This window comes from Puma concolor, chromosome D2 (assembly GCF_028749965.1).
Source record: "Puma concolor isolate L17-30 chromosome D2, mPumCon1.1.hap2, whole genome shotgun sequence".
In the NCBI taxonomy this organism is placed as follows: Eukaryota; Metazoa; Chordata; class Mammalia; order Carnivora; family Felidae; genus Puma; species Puma concolor.
The window spans coordinates 22737320-22759066 of NC_141677.1; the positions used below are offsets into that span (position 1 = coordinate 22737320).

The window sequence follows — 21747 nt, forward strand, 5'->3', positions numbered from 1 at the left end:
TGTCCAGGCCATGATGAGTTAAGATGTCTATGAGAATCTAGATGGAAATTTCAGGTATGTAGCTGGGTAGGTGGATGGTGTGGAGGAAAATCACTCAACAATTCCAAAACCAAAGATAGCATACCAAAGATAGGATGGACTGTGTTTTAGAACAAAGACCTTTGGACTTTAAGATACAAAACAGATGAACATAAGGGAAGGGAAACAAAATGCTACAAAAACAGGGAGGAGGACAAAACCTAAGAGATTCTTAAATATGGAGAACAAACAGAGGGCTACTGGAGGGGTTGTGGGAGGGCGGATGGGCTAAATGGGTATGGGGCATTAAGGAATCTACCCCTGAAATCACTGTTGCACTATATGCTGACTAACTTGGATGTAAATTAAAAAAATAAATTAAATAAAACTAGAATTTAACAGTTAACAGTTCTTTTTCTTTCACTGGAAATTATTTTAAATTTGTTAACTATTCTTTGAGATGCAGATATACCTTAGGAGAGTCATTATAAAGCTGTTTATTGACACGATACATAGCCCAGCACTGTCTCAGTGGGAAGGTGTTTATTAGAAGGAAGAAGGACACAGCAGGCAAACTTTCTCTATCCTGCCAGTTCTCAGAAACCTGTAAAACTCTCCTTTCTTTGAGTCTCCCTCCACTGTGGTGCAACCACCTAAACACATATTGAACATCTCCTGTGTACCAGGCACTGTGCTAGGTTCTGGGGATGTAACAGAGAATAAGACTTGGGTTCTGCTTGTGGTATTTCATTTTGACTTTATCACTGAAGGAAGCTTGCAGTTATATAAGGTCTGTTTGAAAGGTCAATTGTAAGCAGAGAAATATCAGGCAAAGGCTAGATTTATGATGTTATCATTTATAAAATGATAACATTTCAGGTAAAGAACAATTTCTGCACAACCACCACCACTCCCTTGGACCACCTGGGTCAGGCTAGTCTCCAAGGCTTGTTTCCTGACCTATAAAGCTAAAAACTTCATCGCCTGACTTATTTATTAGGATGGACAGGGGATAGGGGAGGAGGATAGTCCTAGGCATTTGTGAGAAGAGGTCCTAAAAGGGCATCTTTCTGGTGGTTCCTTTGATATGCATCTTCATGTCTCCTGAAGTAATTTTTTTGAGTTTCAGATTGTGCCATTCAAATTCGACTTACTCTCTCCTGAGAAGACTCCGATATGTTTATTAAAATCCCTTGCTTTGAGTTTTTAAAATCTATTCTAAATTCCATGTCTATTTATTTTACTTGTATTTGCATCTAGGTCTGCATACTTCTTTTACCAGGATGGTCAGGAGAAAGTAAACTATTTCTACAAAAGTCTCATCGAGCTCATTACAAAATAATTCTTATTACTTGTGATAATATCCAAGAGCATAATCTGTCCCTTTCCCTAATATTTCCCTTTTTAAAACTTTTAGAAGCTTAAAAATAATACATTCTTGGGTTCTGTGTATAAGAAAAGAGATCATGTTAAAGTAGCAATGAAAGAGAAGCTCTAGAACCAGACTGTCTGATCGTCTTCCTGTTCAGTTCTGCCACTAACCTGGGTGGGCAAGTCACTGAACATTCATCTGGGCTTTGCTACCTCATCAGTATAGTGGAGAGGATAGGCTACATGACTGATTCAGTTCACTGGGCACTGAATTTGGCACAGAGGTGACTGAGCCTGACTCTCCTCACCCCTCATGTCACTAACATCTGATGGCATTTTATCTCAAACCTCTACCTATCTGATAATTATTTGACCACATGTATACTCAGCCTCTTCCTTTTTTCCTTTTAATTTTCAGTGTCTGCCTTAGATCCCGAGAGAGATTTTGCAGCCCTAGCAAAATTGTAAGTAGCTAAGAATTAAGCAATTTTTTCCAGTCTTACCCAGTTATCTCCCAAACCTGTTCAGTAGAGTTCTATTTCACAGAGCTGCCTTTGGTTTACTTTCCATGGTTTAATTGCATTTCTCATTATGTCCCATCTATGGCTCTTTAACTCTGTTACTATTACCCAACTCACTAGAACTCTGCAAGCTAAAACAACATTTTATACATTATTTAAAAAATTATAAAATATACTTTATAGGAATTTACAATTTAAAGTCAGCACTGAACCAAAGCCAACTCTAAAATCTCTTGGGAGGGGGGACCCAAAAGAGAAGACAGATTGAAACTTAATCTCAATTTTCTTCTTTCTTTTCTTTTCTTGCTTCTTTCTTCTTTCTTTTCTTACTTCCTCTCTCTCTTCTTTCTCTTTCTTCCCTCCCTCCCTCTTCTCTCTCCTTCTTTCATCTTTGCTTTTCTTTCTTTTAAATTATAAACTGAGTTACAAAACATAAGAATGTAACTGGCACCAGAACCAGCATTAATTTTGCATGTATATTAATTGTACATGCGTGTAACGTATTTTCTGGGAAAGAAGATAGTGGGGCATTAAGATATTTGTGGATCAGTCTGACCGTCTAGGAGCTCTGCCTGGGTAATGTGTGAGTTAGAGAAGGCTGCTTTATCGCCTTTCCTTCTATTGCTCTGCTTTGCTGATACTTCAGCCTTTATTCTACTCTGTGACTTGGCTCCATTGTTCCCCTATATCATTAACTGACAACATTGTCTAGATTTGTTTTCTTGGTTTTTTTAGTGTGTGAAATTAATGCACACATTCTTTTACCTATACTAATTTTGCATAGTGGACAAAAGAGAGAGGGGACAGAGAAGGAGAAAGCAAAGAAGAAAAAGAAGGAGAAGGGCTAGAAAGACTACTGTTGACACTATTCCCTTAATATTTACCAATTTTTAGAATACAGGATTAAAATTATATTTTTCCATAGTGCAAACTCATTCTCTTTTTCTTTCTTGAGAAACACTGGCAGTGTATATCGCTTTTCATTTTTATTTGCTTCTAAAACCTGCTGATATCCTCAGTAACATAGGATACCAGTGTGATGATCTCTTACTGGTTTTTAGAGGAAGATATTCACAACACCTTGTGGTGACATGGAAATAAACATTTGCCGCAGTCTGTACGGCAACTCAGAATCCACCTCAAGTAGCAAAGCAGTGGCAAGACTATATGGTAAATGAGTCAGAAGTAAAAGCTATCATTAAAGTTGTAGGGGTCCTTTTAGAATTAAAATTTCAAAGGGATTTGTTTTGCGATTTGGAATAATACAGAAACACTAGTTTATTTAGCACAGAACCATGTAAATACATGATAAGGCAGATATGGCTTATCGGGACTCACGTAAGCAAAATTTAGGAACATCAGCTGATAGTAATGTTAACAGGAGTCAAATTAAGTGGTTATTATAACCTCAAAAACATCTTGATTTTTTTTAATGTTCATTCATTTTTGAGAGAGAGAGAGAGGGAGAGAGAGAGACAGAGCTCAAGCAGGGGAGGGGCAGAGAGAGAGGGAGACACAGAATCCAAAACAGACTCCAGGCTCTGAGCTGTCAGCACAGAGCCCCACGCAGGGCTTGAACTTACAAACCATGAGATCATGACCTGAGCCAAAGTCAGATTCTTAATTGACTGAGCCACCCAGGTGCCCCAACCTCGAAAACATCTTACTCTTCAATAATAGATTTTTAGTATCATCCATGGACAAAGCAATAGCCCTGCATTACTCTGCTTTGATCAGACTGTACCTGGAATGCTGTGTTCCATTCCGGTCACCTCAATTTGAGATGGAAATTGACACACTGAAATGTGCATAGGTGACTGGCCATGATGATGAGGGAGCAGAGGAAAGGGAGGTATTAGAGAAAAATAGAGTAAGAGGAAATAGGGAACATATTTTTTAAATATCGCAAGGATTGTCACATAGAAGAGGCAGATTTTGTTTTAAATAGTGCCAAATATATCAGAGCCTGAATCAATGAGTAGAAGCCTGAATCAATGAGAAGGACACTCAGTAAAATGAAGAATTTTTATACTCAGAGTTTAAAAATGGAACAAGCAGTCTGGGAATTAGGGAATTTCTTTTATTTATTTATTTTTTTTAATTTTTTTTTTCAACGTTTATTTATTTTTGGGACAGAGAGAGACAGAGCATGAACGGGGGAGGGTCAGAGAGAGAGGGAGACACAGAATCGGAAACAGGCTCCAGGCTCTGAGCCATCAGCCCAGAGCCTGACGCGGGGCTCGAACTCACGGACCGTGAGATCGTGACCTGGCTGAAGTCGGACGCTTAACCGACTGCGCCACCCAGGCGCCCCAGGGAATTTCTGTCATTGAGGCATCTGGGCAAAAGATCTCCCCGAGAGGATTTCATAGAGATGACCCCAACATAGAAGGTTATTGTTCAGGTCAAGTGACCTTTTAGGAACCCCTTCCACCATCAAATTCTACAATATTATGAAATCAAAAGCCATCTGATTCTCACAGCCCATGACCCACCCATAAAGCAAGGGCCAAAAAGTTTAAAGATTATTAAAATGAGAATTAAAATTTGTTTATTAATTTCAAAATCTCAAGCTGAGATAAATCTATAAGAAATCATTGTCATTTCTAGTTAAATGGCTAGATGAATTCTCTTCAAGTGAAAGGATTCAAAATTTCTCCCTTTTTGGAAATTATTTGGTTATTCACATATATAAAGTGTTATTTCTTCCATTCAAACTTGGCCTCTCGTCAATGCAAATATTGAGGTATTTTGTCAAAGCTAGCAAATTTTTAGGTCTGTGATTGTCATATTTCATAAAAGCTCATTTGAAAATGTACTTCTGACATGTCTTATGTGCGTACACATCCATGTGAGAACATCACTTTCCTTCTATCTTTTGCACATAAGAAATTACTCCTAAAATGTTACATAAGAAGGCATTGAAATATAACATGACAGGAAGGCATAATATTCTTAAAGTCCTAAAGCTGATACAGATATTCAATTGGCGATAGAACAGTGGTAAACATATAGCTTATGGCTGAGACAAAAGGAAAGAAAAATGAGGAAAAGCCCTTAACATTTATCAACACGACATTTACAAACAATGAGACGGGTCCTTCCAGGTTCCTGAATGACCACCAGGGCATTAACTTTTCGAGGCACGCAGCGCCCTGGCCACAGTGCACTTACAGTAGGCAGTCATAGGATGCCAGAAACGTTGAAGTGACTTTGGATTACGTAGGCTTTCCACTGTTTAGATTTTCAGTTACATTTGTGCAATTCAAAGTTGAAACCAATAATTAAAATAGGGAAAATTACCTAAATGCAGAGAAAGACTAACAGCATTGAGTCCGCTCTATGAGAAAAATACACAAGAGATGGCAAATACAGGGAGCAAGAAGATAGATGTAGTTTGGAAGAGTCAAATGGTGTAAGAAAAAAAAACATAAATATAATATAAATTCTACTATAAGGACACATTTCATTATTCCAGTAAAACTCTCAAATTTGCCATCTTTAGAATATTTATGCTCTGTAAAAGTACTACCTTTCCAATGTAACTTTTAAAGATATCATTAATCGATATATCTACATGTCATGAGCTAGTCACATGTATCAATTTTTAAATAAGGCAGAAAACAAGTAGTTTATTTTAAGCAAATGAAGTATGACTACCAGCATTTATATATTGATCTCTTTAATGAAATCAATACTGAAAATTTATATTTTGAAAGCAGTTTTGTTCAGGTTGAGTTTCCATTATTAGTTCAAGTTCAAAAGCTGCTTTTACTATGAAGCTTAGAGTAAACCTTAAAAATGGGCATTTAATTCCTTACCTATAAGATACCTTCTCTCACTTATTTTAAAAAATATTTCATGCATAAACATTAGGCAGATTTTTCTCTTCTAGATTTTCAAATGTAAACAATAAAAATCAAGTTTCTGCTCAATAGAAACAAAAAGAAAGAAAGTAATTCATATAGTGACATTTGTATTTTCAAGTTGGAAAATGGGTTCAAGCAGAGGGGCTTCAAAGAAACGACACTAATTCCAAACGCACATCTTTTAAATGATATGTAAGTTAATAATTGTAAGTTACGTGAAAAGTTAGTAACTCAAGGAAGTGTTACATTTCAAAGATAGGAAATGGAAGATAAAGCTGGTAGTTAAATTTCATCACAGTAAAAAGTTACAAATACCTTCTTCAACATCTGAGATATATTCGCCATCACTGAGCATTTCAGGGGCGTTGGCTTTACGAACTGCATGATTTAAGTGAACAGTGTAAGTGTGTGAAAAATGCATACTCTTTATACGACAACAAAAAACATGAACATATCTAAAAACATTTTTGCAATAAACGTTCTTCAGGAAACAAATATGAAGTCACACTTAATTACGAACATAAAGGTGGGTTTCGTACCTTCATCATCAGACATATCAAGAACTTCATTCATCGTTTCTGGAACATTCATTTTGTGCTTCTCTATGATAGTCTAGTAACAACAACAAAAAAGCAGTACTTTAGTGTAAGCAGACTGAACATTTTAATGACACTATTTCTTTCTAAATTAATCAGTTGATTTATTACAGGACTTATGTGCTGAATATCTTGAAGCTCCCACATATAAAACGACATCAAAACTGTCCCTTAGCATTAAGGTCCTCACCATAGATATACTGATAAGAACAAATACAAGGTGAACAAATTCTAGTGGCAAAGCAAACCGGCTTAAAAGATTTAGGTCATAATAAGGCTGTTCAAAGGACAAGAGAAGGGAGATATTGCCTCTCCTTGTCCATTGTTACACTTTTTCATGGTCTCATGAACCTGCCACCTCATTCCACTAAAAGTCTTGGCTGAAGATAAGCCAAATGAACAGCAAGCATTGTGTCTTTATTCCTGTGCCATGCCAGCCATTGATTTTTGTCTTGGCCTTCTATATGTACATTCTGATTCCTAGCTTAAATACAAAACATCAAGATTGTATAAATTATATAATTTGTGCAACTATGCCTTGCAGAAAATATTTTAGAGGTAATGCATTTGCAAGATCATTTTAACCCCTACACAATTTTAAAGAACTGTAGATTACAGAGCAAAGGCCTTAGTGAATCTTTTACTTGCTCTTTGATGACTTTTTACCTATATAGATTATGTCCATCCAAAGACACCAACAACATAACTTGTTAAAAAATATTAGTGACTTAATGTTTTAGTTGTAAAACAAGTCCTCTTTTTATCTTGAGCATAGGAAAGGCTAATGGAACATGGGAAGATACTTAAATAAGGCAACTGGAAAAAAAGCTAGGTTGTTAAAACTATGGTACATTTGTCACAATTACTGAACCAATACTCACATATTACTATTAATTAAACTCTATATTTTATTCAGATTTCCTTAGGTTTTACCAAATGTCCCTTTTCTATTCTAGGACCCATCAGGATACCACATTATCTTTAGCTGGCAGGCCTCCTTAGGCTCCTTTGGCTGTGACAGTGTCTCAGATTTTCCTGGTTTTTAATGACCTTCACCGTTTAGAAGTGAGCTGGTCAGGTATTTTGTAGAATGTCCCCCAATTGGGATTTGTCTCATGTTTTTATCATGACTGGACTGGGTCACATGTTTTGGGGAGGAAGACCACAGAGGTAAAGTGCCAATATACTATCAACATGATTTACCAGCGTTGGTATTAGGCTTGGTCACCTGGCTGAGGCAGTGCTTGTTAGGTTTCTCCATTGTAAAGTTACTCTGTTCTCCACCCCCTTCTGCAGACTGTCTTCACTGGAGGGAAAACACTATACCCAGCCCACACTTAAGCAGTAGAGAATTCTGTTCTCCACCTCCTTGCGGGTATTTTCATAAATTGTTTGATTTTTTTTCCCCTGATTTGTCTCTTCTTCCCTACTTATTCATTTATCTATATCATATGGACTCATGGATATTTACTTTATACTTTGCACTATACTCCAAGTCTCTCTGTGTGTCTGTCAGTCTGTCTCTCTCTCTTTCTATCTATCTTACATTGTTCCAGCTTTGGCCATTGGGAACTCTTTCAGTTGATTCCTGTGTCCCTGTGACATAGCCTTGTCATTTTGAGTGTGTGTGTTTATTTGCTTATTTGTGGAAGCAGACACTTCCTTACTTTTTGGCACTACAAGACGTTCATCTTGTGTATTTCCTTCTCCAGATCTGGATTCAGTCATTTCCCAAGGAAGCCCTGATTCCCTTTACTATAGAACAGTATTAGAAACCAGTATCTGAGAGACATGCTCTGTTCTTTGCTAATGAGGGAAACTGAATATTTTAAACAATGCAATTTAAATGCTTAATTCATCTTTTGAGTGTCAGCTTCTAGCTACTCAGTTTTCTACTCTGCCAGGACTGTAATGTCATTAACTGAAGCATCTTTCTTAGAATTGCCACATCATATGTTATACTCATGGGGAAGATGAATCTTCTCTTTAAGCGTTTTGAAAAAAGACACATCTGTTTATGGAGCCAATGGCTGCTGGGGCCCCAGCAACTGGCTGTGCAAAGACCACCAGCAGTGCAGGCCACCCTGTGAGCTTGAGATCACAGACTCCACCCTGAGCTGTGTCAGTCCTCATTTGTGCCAGGTTACATGTATCTGCTAAGGCAGAGTTGACAAGGTTGTGTCTTAGCTTGAGATAAAGTCTCAAATACCACAATGATGGACTAAGTCTTAGGGATAATGGACTCTTTCCTAACCTACGGGACCACTTCATTTGGTGGAAGCCTCATTCACTTCATTAGGCAAACTGGACCTTTCCTGTCAGCACAAGTCCCGTCTTCTCTCTCTTGAAGAAATTACCAGTCAACTCAGCTGATGACACTGAAGGCTATGGCCTGACTCCCATACGTTTCTGTCTTTCACTAGAAACCAGAGCCTTGAAACACTTCTCTTTCAGTAGATATCCTGAGGCTATCACTTTACTTTCTCTGTCTTTAACTTTATTTTCTCCTCAAGGTTTTTTTTTTCTTTTTTTTTTTTAAGATTTTATTTTTAAGTAATCTCTACACCCAACACGGGGCTCGAACCCACAACCTCAAGATCAAGAGTTACATGCTCTACCGACTGAGACAGCCAGGCGCCCCTTCTCAAGCTGTTTTTGATATTAAAGAAACATTCTGAACTTTCCTGATGGGTGAGAAAGTTTTTTACATTTGATAACTAAGATTTATATTTTGAAAAAAAATTTTTAATGTTTATTTATTTTTGAGAGAGACAGAGACAGAATGTGAGTGGGTTAGGGGCAGAGAAAGAGGGAGACACAGAATCCGAAGCAGGCTCCGGGCTCCGAGCTGTCAGCACAGAGCCCGACACAGGGCTCGAACTCATGAGCCATGAGATCATGACCTGAGCCAAAGTCGTACAGTCAATCGACTGAGCCATCCTGGTGCCCCAAGGTTTATATTTTGAACTATTATACAAGTTTCAATTTTCCAACACTGGAAAAGAAGTTCTATATATTTATTACAGTGACTTCAAATCTTTTATAGCATTGTGACACTTGACCATTGTTTTACCTTGTCCTTCTCCCTCTTGTTTCATACCCTACAGAGAGCTAGATGGAATATTTTTAAGATTAAGGTTAATAAACATTATTTGTTTAAACTCATTTCTCAAGAACTTAATACCAGATTTTAAGATCATAAAATACTCAAGAGGTATATAAAAGCAATACAGGGTAATTTATCTGCATAAAAACTGTATCTTGAAGCTAGAAATGTGCCCTGGTTGATAACCATTGCTCTAGTCCATTGAAGCTACTGCATTCTCTTTGGCAAATAGCATACTTTCTCTCTTGTGATCAGCAGGCTTATTGTTTTAGTTCGTAAACCCTGTATATAACTCAGCCAGCGGGTTGCCGCAGAGACCCTCAACCTGTGTTCTTTTACGTGAAGCACTGTGTACACAAACTGTTTGCAGACGCTAACTATGCCTTTCTTCACATCGGAAGGTGGTGGATGAGACAAGGAGGCAGAGTCGATAATTCCCAGTGTTCCAGAGTCCTAAATTTACATTGTACAGAGCCAATCTCAGGCATGTGTGTTGAGTCATGGAGTCAGGAATAACTGCAATAAGCCTGTGATAATGGCGCAATATCAGCTCTTGATTCCAAAGTTACCAAATCCTGATGCAGTTCAAAGGCTCCAGATGGTGTTAATAAGAAATGACTTATCCTAGAGGCTGCAGCTTGTAAAAATGTATCTGACGCAATAAGGCTCCCTGGTAAAGATTTATTTATAATTTTAATAAAACATCCTATTGTTTTTCCTACGAAAACGCCAATAGCTGACTGGAAGGGTGGTGAGGGTGGTGATAAAAATCCATTTCGATCCTCTCCCTAATGTTTTAGTTTTGCAACAACGTAAAAACTGTTTTCACAATGATAGCAACGAATCCATTATCATTTGTGAGTCACAACATCGTAAAGAACCAACTTATCTTCAACTTTCCTACACTGCCAAAGAAGAATGTGAAAATATTTCTGCCTTCACTTCATTAAAACTATTTTTACAGCAAAACAAATAAATACATACATTTAGCTTTACGTGGAATGAAAAACTCCATAGTTCCTAATGCAAATTTTAAAAAGGTATTTTTAGTATTTAGTTTCTCAATATCAGAAATGAGAGGGACAGCATTTGGAAACATGGCGCTTAGTCTGTGAAGAGGGGAAAGTAGGTTCATCTCCCAAAAGCCCCAGAAAATCTACAGCCTGAGAGCTGGCTATGAGGGGACAAGGGCCAGCATCTGCTACTTACAGTTGTGGTCATGGTTTCCTCAGTCACTACTTTCAGGGTGTCGACCACTGAGATGTAGCCCAGCCTCCGGGCAATGGCGAGGGCAGTGTTCCCATTCTGGCCAGAGGGAAATGAGGACAAGGAATTAACAAGTCATTCCCCGTGTCTTAGTGTCTGTGTGCTCCCACATGTTTCGCCCATACTAAACAGAAGGCGAGTGTCTCATTGGCCCCACCCACTGTCATACACAAAACACTATTTCATTAGACACATACCTTGCACAAAACCCACCTAACCTGTTCCCACTCACGCAGCAGAGACTCGGCTTCTACACACGGAACCCAAGAGGCTTATTAACGTTCTAAATCATCAAAGAAACAAACGTTTTTCATTTTATATATGTATTTCCTACTAGTTGGCAATGGATTTGTAGTTTCTAAGTATGAAACATCTAATTACATCTTTCTCTCTCTGGACAGCTCACAATATAGCTATTGTCTCTGCCCTGCATTCCACTGAATGCTCTGTTTATACCTATCAATGAAAGTAAAACAGCAACATTGGTGCCCGATAAAAAATGTAAGAAGATTCCAGTATCCAGGTTCATCTCCTCCCTCCTCCCTTAGCCTCCCTCTTCCCTTCCCTTCCCCCTTACCACAGTGAGTTCATTGGGGGAAGCGTTGTTCTGAAGCAAGACATTTATTATATGTGTGTGTCCCTGCTGAGCTGCTTGATGTAACGGCGTATACCCATTCTGCAGAAGGAAGGTGGAAGAAAGGACATTTACTTCCTTGGACACAAAAATCAATGACTTTGGTGGATACAAAGGAGAAAAGAGTTTACCTTTGTTTTGGCATTAACTTTTGCAGAATGCTGGAGCAGGAAGTTAACAATCTTGATGTTTCCATAGTGGCAGCCCACATGGAGAGGTGTGTATCCCATCTGTAGTTATATTTTTTAGAAAAGAAACCTCATAAGTATACTTTTAGTAACAGCTACCCTAAATAGAAGCAAAAGTATTATTTAACCTGTCTTTTTGAGATGGCAAAAAATAAGTGTTTTCCCCATATGTGTGTGTGTGTGTGTGAGAGAGAGAGAGAGTGTGTGTGTGTGGGGGGGGGGTTACTAAAAAATAGTACCATGTCACATGTAAGTAGTTAGGAACTTCCCAAAGGACTCTCTCTTGCATCAACTCATTTTATTCTCGCACCAACTTTTCAAGATAGGAAGTAAACATGGCACAGCCGGCAGTCTGGACAGAGTGATGGTGTGGCTTCTGGGGGAGGGTTAGGGAGAGTGTTCTGCAGACAGATGTGGACTAGGATTTACAGAACACTCTATTCTCTCTCTTTTTTTTAAATATATGAAATTTATTGTCAAATTGGTATCCATACAACACCCAGTGCTCATCCCAACAGGTGCCCTCCTCAATACCCATCACCCACCCTCCCCTCCCTCCCACCCCCCATCAGCCCTCAGTTTGTTCTCAGTTTTTAAGAGTCTCTTATGCTTTGGCTCTCTCTCCCACTCTAACCTCTTTTTTTTTTCCTTCCCCTCCCCCATGGGTTCCTGTTAAGTTTCTCAGGATCCACATAAGATGAACACTCTATTCTCTAAAAGCATAAAACTGAGGTAGAAAAAAACACAAAGTGGCTTAATGATAATGCCAGGCAGTGGATGAGCATCAGAACGCATGACAGAGGTGGGAAGCACAGAACCACTAAAGCCGAAGAGGCTGGTCTTCAGGAGGTCTGGGACGCATGAACTTGATCTGGGTGTATATGCTGTAGCTAAAGGCTGCTGCCCAACTAGCTAGAGTCCCATAATTTGAAAACAACTGATTTAGACAAAGCAGTAAGTTGTTTCCCAAATTAACAGACAAAGCAGTAAGTTGTTTCCCAAATTAATATCCTCTGACCGCTGAAGGACATAAGTCCTATCTATTAAAAAATGTATTTTTACACATATATATGATTATATATGTATCATATATATGTGTGTATAACTATGTGTTTAAAATAAGGATATCCAGATACTCGTCTAGATGGCCACATTGCAAGAGACACCACCATGTCATTTCAGTGCCCACAATCAATCTCTGTTTATGAGGACATTGGCAGCACCAGATCACCACAAGGAAGAGCATAGAGTTTTAAAACCATTTCTCAGTATGCACGAGGGGGGCAGGGGAACATGGGGGTCCATGGTTTCAAGGATCTGTATCTCATGTGCGATGCACTATTGTATCTTTATGGTGACTCCATGCTACAGACTGAATGTCTGTGTCCCCCTAAATTCATATGCTGAAACCCCAACCCCCAGTGTGATGGCATTTGGAGATGTGGCCTTTGGGAGGTACTTAGGTCACAGGTAATTAGGTGGAGTCCTCATGAATGGAATTAGTGCCCTTACAGGAAGAGGGGAGAGAGCTCGCCTCTTCTCTCTGCCCTCTGCCATGTGAAGATTACAACAAGAAGGTATGAGATAGTGATCTGCAAACCAGCAAGAGGTCCCTTACCACACAAGGGATCTGCTGGCACTTTGATCTTGGACTTCCCAACTTTCAGAACTGTGAGAAATGGAAGTTTGTCCACTCTATGGTATTCTCGTTATAGCGGCCCCATCTGACGAAGACATGTTACAAATGGGTATATTTGAATTTGAAAAGGGAATGGCCAGGCCATGGCTGATTGTGGAAGGTGAAGACATCTCACCAGGGACGTGATGCCCTAAAGAGCTTACTCTGGTCACATTCTGTTCCACAAACGGAGCTGTCAGTGCTCGCACACTGCCTGGACTCCCACTGATAAAGCTCAGCATAACCACTTGTATGGGAGTCATATGGAAACCCCAAAGCTGCTCCATGCATGATGAAGAAGATCATGTTTTGGTGACCAGAACTGACTTGCCTACTTTACAGACACCCTTCTCTTTCTTTCTTTCTTTCTTTCTTTCTTTCTTTCTTTCTTTCTTTCTTTCTTTCTTTTCTCTTTCTTTCCTTTGTCTTTCTTTCCTTTGTCTTTCTTTCTTTCTTTCTTTCTTTCTTTCTTTCTTTCTTTCTTTCTTTCTTTCCTCTTTCTTTCCTTTGTCCTTCTTTCCTTTGTCTTTCTTTTTTCTTTCTTTCTTTCTTTCTTTCTTTCTTTCTTTCTTTCTTTCTTTCTTTCTTTCTTTCTTTCTTTCTTTCTTGTTTATTTATTTTTGAGAGAGAGAGAGAGAGAGAGAAAGACAGAAAATCCCAAGCAGGCTCCATGCTGTCAGCACAGAACCCGATGTGGGGCTTGAACTCACAAACTCACAAACTGTGAGATCATGACCTGAACCGAAATCAAGAGTCAGATGCTTAACTGACTGAGCCATCCAGGCACCCTGCAGACTTCTTTCTTGATGCTGAGGAGCTCAGGATACTGCATTAGAAATCAGAATGGTGCTTAGTGTAGGAGGCATGGAAATAATTTTCTCTAATCAGTTCTCAGTACAATTAGCTTAACTGAAGTAACATTACTCCCAACTTTAGTGGTGGAGGATTAATCCCAAGCTAAAAAAACATATAGAAAATATTTTTAAAATCTAAATATTAAGAAACTTTTCATGTTTTGAGTCAATGTGCCTAAGCAATAATGCAGCAGTTTCCAATGGCTATTGTACTACATCTATTAATTAGATTTTTTAAAGAAATTGAATCATTTTAAGTATTTTATTTATTTATTTATTTATTTTGAGAGAGAGAGGGAGAGAGGGAGAAGGAGAAGGGGAGGGGGGAGAGAGAGAGAGAGAGAGAGAGAGAGAGGGAGAAGGAGAAGGGGAGGGGGGAGAGAGAGAGAGAGAGAGAGAGAGAGAGAGAGAGAGAGAGAGAGCATGAGCAGGGGAGGGGCAGAGAGAGGGAGGGAGAGGCATGAGGCTCAATCTCATGAACGGTGAGATCATGACCTGAGCCAAAATCAAGAGTTGGATGCTTAGCTTACTGAGCCACCCAGGAGCCCTGATTTTAAGTATTTTAATGTACAATTTCTACTCACCGTCATAGCTTCTCATCTCATTCCTAGTAAAACCCTAAGTCATTGTGATGGGCTATTAGGGCCTGTCTGAACTGGTCCCTCCTCTACACCACCTATGCATTAAATCTCTGAGCTCATTCCTCCCAATCTCTTCCCTGTTTGTTATACTCTAAGACACTGGTATTCTCAGTGCTCCACAAGCATTTAAGTATTTTATTAAAAATACATGTGCATCGTCAAGAAGATTTATTTTGCATTTAGAGAAACCAAATTGGGGCTTTTCCATTCATTGAGAGTCATAAAATGCCCACATTAAATGGTACCTTGCATAAATATGCTCAGAGGGATGTGATTTGAGAAATTCTTTCCAACTAGCAGCAATCAATTTTGGAAAGACCGACTATTCTGTCTGGAATAGCTAAGAAATAATCACAGTTCAGCTAACTGAGCAGTCTCTGCCTCTTTTTCCACTGTTGCCTACTTATACCATCATTATAAGTGGGAGTTAAGCCTTCTCCTTTAGGCAATACCAAGAGGTTGCATTTGTATATGAAGAGCAAACAGGTGCAGATGGAGATTCTGGCGTTTTTGATCCATGGTGCCGTAGCACCTTATTTTACTGAGTTAGGTGCATCTGCTCAAACGGGGTTTGGGAGAGAGGGGTAAGAAAGCCACACTTCACTCCCAACCTCCTAAAATCTGTGGTTCTCGATCTACGAGTCCATCCTTAGCCTTCCTTACTCTTGGCATAGTCTTCCTCAGTGAACACACCCATTCACAGCTATGACTACTCCTTGATTTTATTTCAGGTAGAATTTTTTTTTTCAATTTTTATGTGTTGATTGTTGTATGTGTATGAAAGACTATCGTCACATGTTATACTAAGGAGTACTTAACAATATGGCAGACGAAGACCCATGGAAGACTGTAAGATATCTTCACAAAGAGCTTTTTTAAAACATCATTGATCCCAGGATTTGTTCTTTGATTTCCACCACATTGTTTCTCAGTGAGAGACAGACAGAGAGAGAGAGAGAGAGAGAAAGAGAGAACACAGGGGAGAGGGACCGAAGGAGAGAAAGAGAGAATCCTAAGCAGGTTCTACACTTAACACAGAGCCTGATGCGGAGCTTGATCCCATGACCCTGGGATCATGACCTGAGCCGAAATCAAGAGTTGGACTGAGCCATCCAGGCACCCCAATACTTATTTAAGTATTTCTTAAATTTCTCCCTTGTTCATCAATTTCCCATCTGCCCCTAAGCAGAGTCTTCTTTATTCTCCATCTAGACCTTAGTAACAGCCTTCAAATGCCCCTCCTCCAAACTCCTTTGACCTACTTAGTTTTTGCACTATCTCTTAGGCTCTTTCTAAACCCGATGTCTGATCTTACCACTCTTCTGTTTAAAACCTTCCATGGCTTCCCAGTGCAAACAGGATAAAAAGCTGAACTTACTTTGCCTGGCACATTAAGGCCCTCTGAAATCTTGGAAAATATTTTTTTTATTATTTAAAACTTAATTTTATTATTTATTATTTTTGACAGAGAAATAGAGAGAGAGTGTGTGTGTATGTGAGAGAGGGAGAGAGAGAGAGCATGAACTGGGGAGGGGCAGAGAGAGAGACACAGAATCTGAAGCAGGCTTCAGGCTCTGCATTGTCAGCACAGAGTCTGACGCAGGGCTTAAACTCACAAACCACAAGATCATGATCTGAGCCAAAGTCACATGCTTATTAACCAACTGAGCCACCCAGGCCCTCTGAAATCTTAATCTTCTAGCAGTATCTTGGGACATGCCCCCAATTTTTTCTCATGTTTCTGTGATACTGAACCAGTTATAGCTCCCTCCTACATTCCCAACCTTTGTGAAATAATTCAGTTAATTCCAATAGTTCTAAAATTACTAATTTATATATGGGGTCAAATTCAAGCTTTGTACCAATTACCTATGTGACCTTGTATAAGTAATTACTTGTCTGTACCTCAGTTTCCTCTGAGGGACAGGGATACTAATTTCTCCCACCTCCTAGGGTAGTTGTATGGATTAAACTAATTAATAAAGGAAAGAAATTATACATTATATATATATATAATATAATACATTTTATTATATTATTATATATAATTATACATTGTTATATTATATTATTACTATATTATTTTATTATTATTTTTATTATCATATGTCTTCTTTTCTAGACTATAAAGAGATCAAGGAATATATCACCCCGTTGAGAACTTGGCAAGTAGTAAGAGCTCAAAAAAATGAATGTGAAATGAGCATCAAATACATTTTTTCATTATTTTACACACATTTAAAGAAATATAATTTAACTATTAATTTGCTAATTAGTACCCCTGAGAATCAGTGCATTTGGATGGTCTAAATAAAATGCTTCAGGAGATTATTCTTTTAAAAAGTGAAAGGAATAGCTTTATTTCATCTGAACAGCACTAAATATTAAACCCTGTGGCCAGCAGCACAATTTAGTCTGAACTGATTTGGTGAACTTCAAATACAGAGCTGGACGTGGAGAAGGTCAGCAAGCCCAGTGGGAAGGCTGCAAAAGCTGTTACCAGGATTTTCAGATATTTTTCCCACAAGACAGAAGTGTTTTCCATGTTTTCATGATTATCATTTTTTAAATTTAAGCCTGAATCTGACGGTACTATACTTTCCAACTGTAGGCTGCTTAGAGACATCATCTTCACCAATAAGAATTTGGACATTCATAGAATAAACTTATTCACAAGATCAGAAGGCAAATCCCAACAACCTATCTCTCTGCACTTCTGCTCTATTCAGCTATAGTATGATCACAGCCTCAGGGCTTTCTTGGTGCTATGATCTTTGCTGAGAAGAAAAAGAAAGGGAAAAGAATTTGTAGGAGGCAGAGAGGTGCTTTTCAAATTTTTTTTTTAACGTTTATTTATTTTTGAGACAGAGAGAGACAGAGCATGAACGGGGGAGGGCCAGAGAGAGAGGGAGACACAGAATCGGAAACAGGCTCCAGGCTCTGAACTGTCAGCACAGAGCCTGACGCGGGGCTCGAACTCACAGACTGCGAGATCATGACCTGAGCTGAAGTCGGACGCTTAACTGACTGAGCCACCCAGGCGCCCCGAGAGGTGCTTTTCAAAGTGCATCACTTGTAAAGGGCAGGAAAGGGAACATGCTTCATAAATATTATACCAGGTACAAAAATGATCATGACCTAAGGTGGGCTGGGTTAGGAGGAAACCCTGATAGAGGACTAAGAACCTTAAGCCCAGGGGCCACGTGTGCAAGAAGACTCATGGCACCATGTCCTGCCTCCCCACCTGCCCCGGAGAATCATTGCCACACTTCCTGACTGAATTATGGTATATGCTTTGGATGTGCAGGGGCAAAAACATATGGAGAAACTTAACCCTGACTGTGCTTCCTGGAATCTTTACTATGTAAAGAGAGAGGTAACCAAAAAACGTGTTTAAGTCTGTGTTTGTGTGTGTAAATAAAACAACACAAGATGAATATATTTACCATAAGTAAAATAAAGATGGTAAGCTAAACTCAGTCTGATTCTTTTTTTAGAATTAAAAATGCTTTTATTTTTCGAATGGAGAGTAGCAAGAAACCATCCAGCTGCTGCCAGTGCCTTTAATGGTTTCTCTTAAATACTCAGCTACCTAGGAAAGCACTCAAGACTGAGGATCATGAGAATTTTTAGAAAGGAAGGGAAATAGAGTGAAGGGATTGCTGAGCAAGCTGGCTACCAAGTGAGGTCGTGGAGACCTCAAGACCACAGAAATTCCAGAAAGGGAGGTAGAGGGGAGTTTGCCTACCTCCCAGTTCCACCTCGGGCTGTCCTGACCAGGGACAATGATACTTGCTTTACTGCTTTAACACAAACTTTAAAGCACAGACAGGATCTTGCCTGGTCAGATCTCTTTCAGGCAGCTTCTTTTTAATAGAACACAGTATGGGTGGAGCAGCCACTGCCACAGACAGCCGAACAATGTCCAAAGGGTGTAGTCTACTCAGGGCTGTTCCCTCTGTGCTTGTCTGGCAAATCCAGTCTGATTTTGATGTCTGAATGCCACTTTATTTTTTATGTTTTTAATTTGATAGAGAGGGTGAGGAAGAGAGGCAGAGGAAGAGGGGGGGGGCGGAGAGAATCTTAAGCAGGCTCCATGCTTAGTGCAGAGACCAATGGGGGGCTTGATCCCATGACCCTGGGATCATGACTTGAGCTGAAATCGAGTCAGGCGGTCAACCAACTGAGCCACCCAGGTGCCCCTGAATATCTTTTGACTTGGCTAATTCCTGGTGATACTTCTATATTTGTTAGTATCTTCAGTATTTATATATACACCTCAGAATCTATACATATTATATACAAAATGTTTGTATTCACAATTTTTCATTTTGAGAGAGAGAGAGAGAGAGAGAGAGAGAGCATGTGTTCAAGAGCAGAGAAAGGGGCAGAGAGAGAGGGAGAGAGAATACCAAGCAGGCTCCATGCATAGCACAGAGCCCAGTGCAAGGCTTGATACAACTTTATTTATTTATTTATTTTTATGTTTTTAATTTGAGAGAGAGGGTGAGGAAGAGAGGCAGAGGAAAAGAAAGAGAGAGAGAGAGAGAATCAAGAATCAGATGCTCAACCAACTGAGCCACCCAGGTGCCCTTGTATTCACAATATTTAATAAGCATTCATTTTTGTGTCAAAAATATGATATATGGAAAGAAACAAGAGTTATATTTTAGAGTAGATAAAACAAGTTTGCCATGAAGAGGTAGCAAAATTAAGTGCAAAATAAATGCTCAGAGAAATGGGGTTAATGTGAAGTCCTATGTCTGATGACACAAAACATCCATTTTTCTTATCTGAGTTTGAAATTGTGTAATTATAAGATATTAATCAGTATTGTTTTCTTTCTGAAGAGAGCTATTTGAGAGAAAGAGAGAGAGAGAGAGAGAGAGAGAGAGAGAGAGAGAGGGAGAGAGGGAGATTCTAGTGACCACACATACCATAAAGATTTTAGCAAGTGAGGAATAACTGAATAAAACTTATTTTATCCTTTTTTTTAATAGACTATGTCTGAACAAAGTTAATGGTCACAAATTACTGATAAATTTTTCTGGATGCGTTTTTAAAGTCAGTCACAAAAGCTAAAAAAGGTCCAAGATTTTACACTCTGTCCTTGGAGGACCGATTTGTTATCACAAGGATAAATACTGTTATCATGGGTGGATATCTATAGGCAGCTGGGATAAAGTGCCCAGGCCATTAAAGACATAAAGCATCTGGGACACTATAACCAGAGGCTTTGGTGTCCTTTGCACAGATTTATGTTTGACATGCTATGTATAAAAGATATGATGGAAAATTTATTCTCCCCCCATCAAATTGTACTTGTTTCCATATAGGAGTCACCAAACGACACATTCTTTTTTGTATACCTTTGTCTGGGCATCCACATTTGCCCCTTGGTTTACGAGGACTTCAGCCACATTCACTCTGTCTTCTTGAGCAGCCAAATGGAGTGGGGTCAGGCCATTCTGCAAAAGATTCAAAGTACAGTCATTTTAGAGAAGGTAATATAGCACACATGGCATGTATGAGCAACAATTTATGAATTGTAGGAGACTAAGCCTTGAATTCTTAAATTAAAAAAAAAAATTTTAAATGTTTGAGAGGAAGAGCATGAGTGGAGGAGGGGCAGAGAGAGAGAAGGAGGCAGAGGATTCAAGCAGGCTCTGAGCTATCAGCACAGAGCCCAATGTGGGGCTTGAACTCACGAACTGTGAGATCATGACTTGAACCGAAGTCAGATGCTCAACAGACTGAGCCACCCAGGTGCCCAAGCCTAGAATTCTTACGTTAAAAAAATCTACAAAATATGTTTATATATTGGCACCGTGGCAACACTGTTATCTGCAGGCTTCATGAAAATTTCAAACATTCTCAGAAGTGGAAGGAATGGACTGAACCTTGTGGACTCACCACAGACTCTATGGTTTATCAAGGTTTTCCTACATTTGCTTCATCCAGCCCTACTTCCTGTTCATTCTTTTCTTTGTGGACGTATTTTAAGGCAAATCCCAGACATTATACCATTTTCCTACTACATACTCCAGTGTTCACTTGTTAACTAGAGGCTTTAAAAAAAAGATATAAAATGATATAATGTCTGGGATTTGCCTTAAAATACGTCCACAAAGAAAACAATTTTTAAATGAATTAACAAAAATGTTTTGTTGTTGTTAATTTTAAATGAGTAAACAAAAGCAGAATCGGGTCTGTTAAAACAGAAAACAAACTGATGGTTGCCACAGGGAAGGGGAGTGAGAGATTGTGCAAAATGGGTGAAGGGGAGTGGGAGACACAGGCTTCCAGTTATGAAATGAATAAGTCATGGGAATAAAAGGCACAGCATATGGAATACAGTGAATAATATTATAATAGTGTTGTGACAGGACAGAGATGGTAGCTAAACTTGTAGCGAGCACAGCATGATGTATAAACTTGTCAAACCACTAAGTTGTACATCTGAAACTAGTGAGATTGTATGTCAACTATACTCAAAAATAAGTAAATAAATATTTACCAAAAAGACACCTAGAGAATTTTTTTGCAAAATTATGCAGGAATTTCAACACATGACCATTGGCACTAGCTTTAGCAGAATTAAAAGAAAAGTTGGTTATAAAATTAAATATTGACATATGATGATAATATTTTCTTCACCGAATATTAATACCCACAGCTGATAAATATGTTCTGTATGTTGTTTCTGGGTAGGAAAGATGGCCTCGAAATGCAAAATGAATGCTGTACCATGAGAATTTCCAGGTCATTTGAATGGTGTATGTGTTTAATGAGACTGAACATTTGAAACTGAGTCTACAACAGAATGTGCAGGCTACCTGGTTGTTCTAATGGCCAAGAAAAAATCACCAAGACTGTACACAAGTTTAAAAATCCTCTGTAGTTGTAAAGTGTCTTTTCATGAATAATATTTAGGAAAGAGTAACTTGGTGTGCTTGCAGATTGTTTTCTTTCCCCCAGTACGAGCATGGAGGTTAGTATCTGAGT

General features: G+C 38.9%; 1 protein-coding gene across 18 annotated transcripts in view; it reads right to left on the minus strand.

Moving 5' to 3' along the window:
• The window catches only part of ANK3 (ankyrin 3), a 690167-nt gene that overhangs the window by 119068 nt on the left and 549352 nt on the right, over positions 1-21747 (minus strand). For 11 of the 18 annotated variants that reach the window (XM_086679761.1, XM_086679764.1, XM_086679765.1 and 8 more), the window contains 6 exons: positions 20112-20210; positions 11513-11611; positions 11325-11423; positions 10691-10786; positions 6319-6391; positions 6095-6157 (listed from right to left, as the gene is read on the minus strand). In XM_086679761.1, the coding sequence (XP_086535887.1) occupies positions 6095-6157; positions 6319-6391; positions 10691-10786; positions 11325-11423; positions 11513-11611; positions 20112-20210 (529 nt within the window). The remainder of the gene's footprint in view (positions 1-6094; positions 6158-6318; positions 6392-10690; positions 10787-11324; positions 11424-11512; positions 11612-20111; positions 20211-21747) is intronic. The other 7 variants (XM_086679767.1, XM_086679768.1, XM_086679766.1 and 4 more) reach the window with 1 other exon arrangement.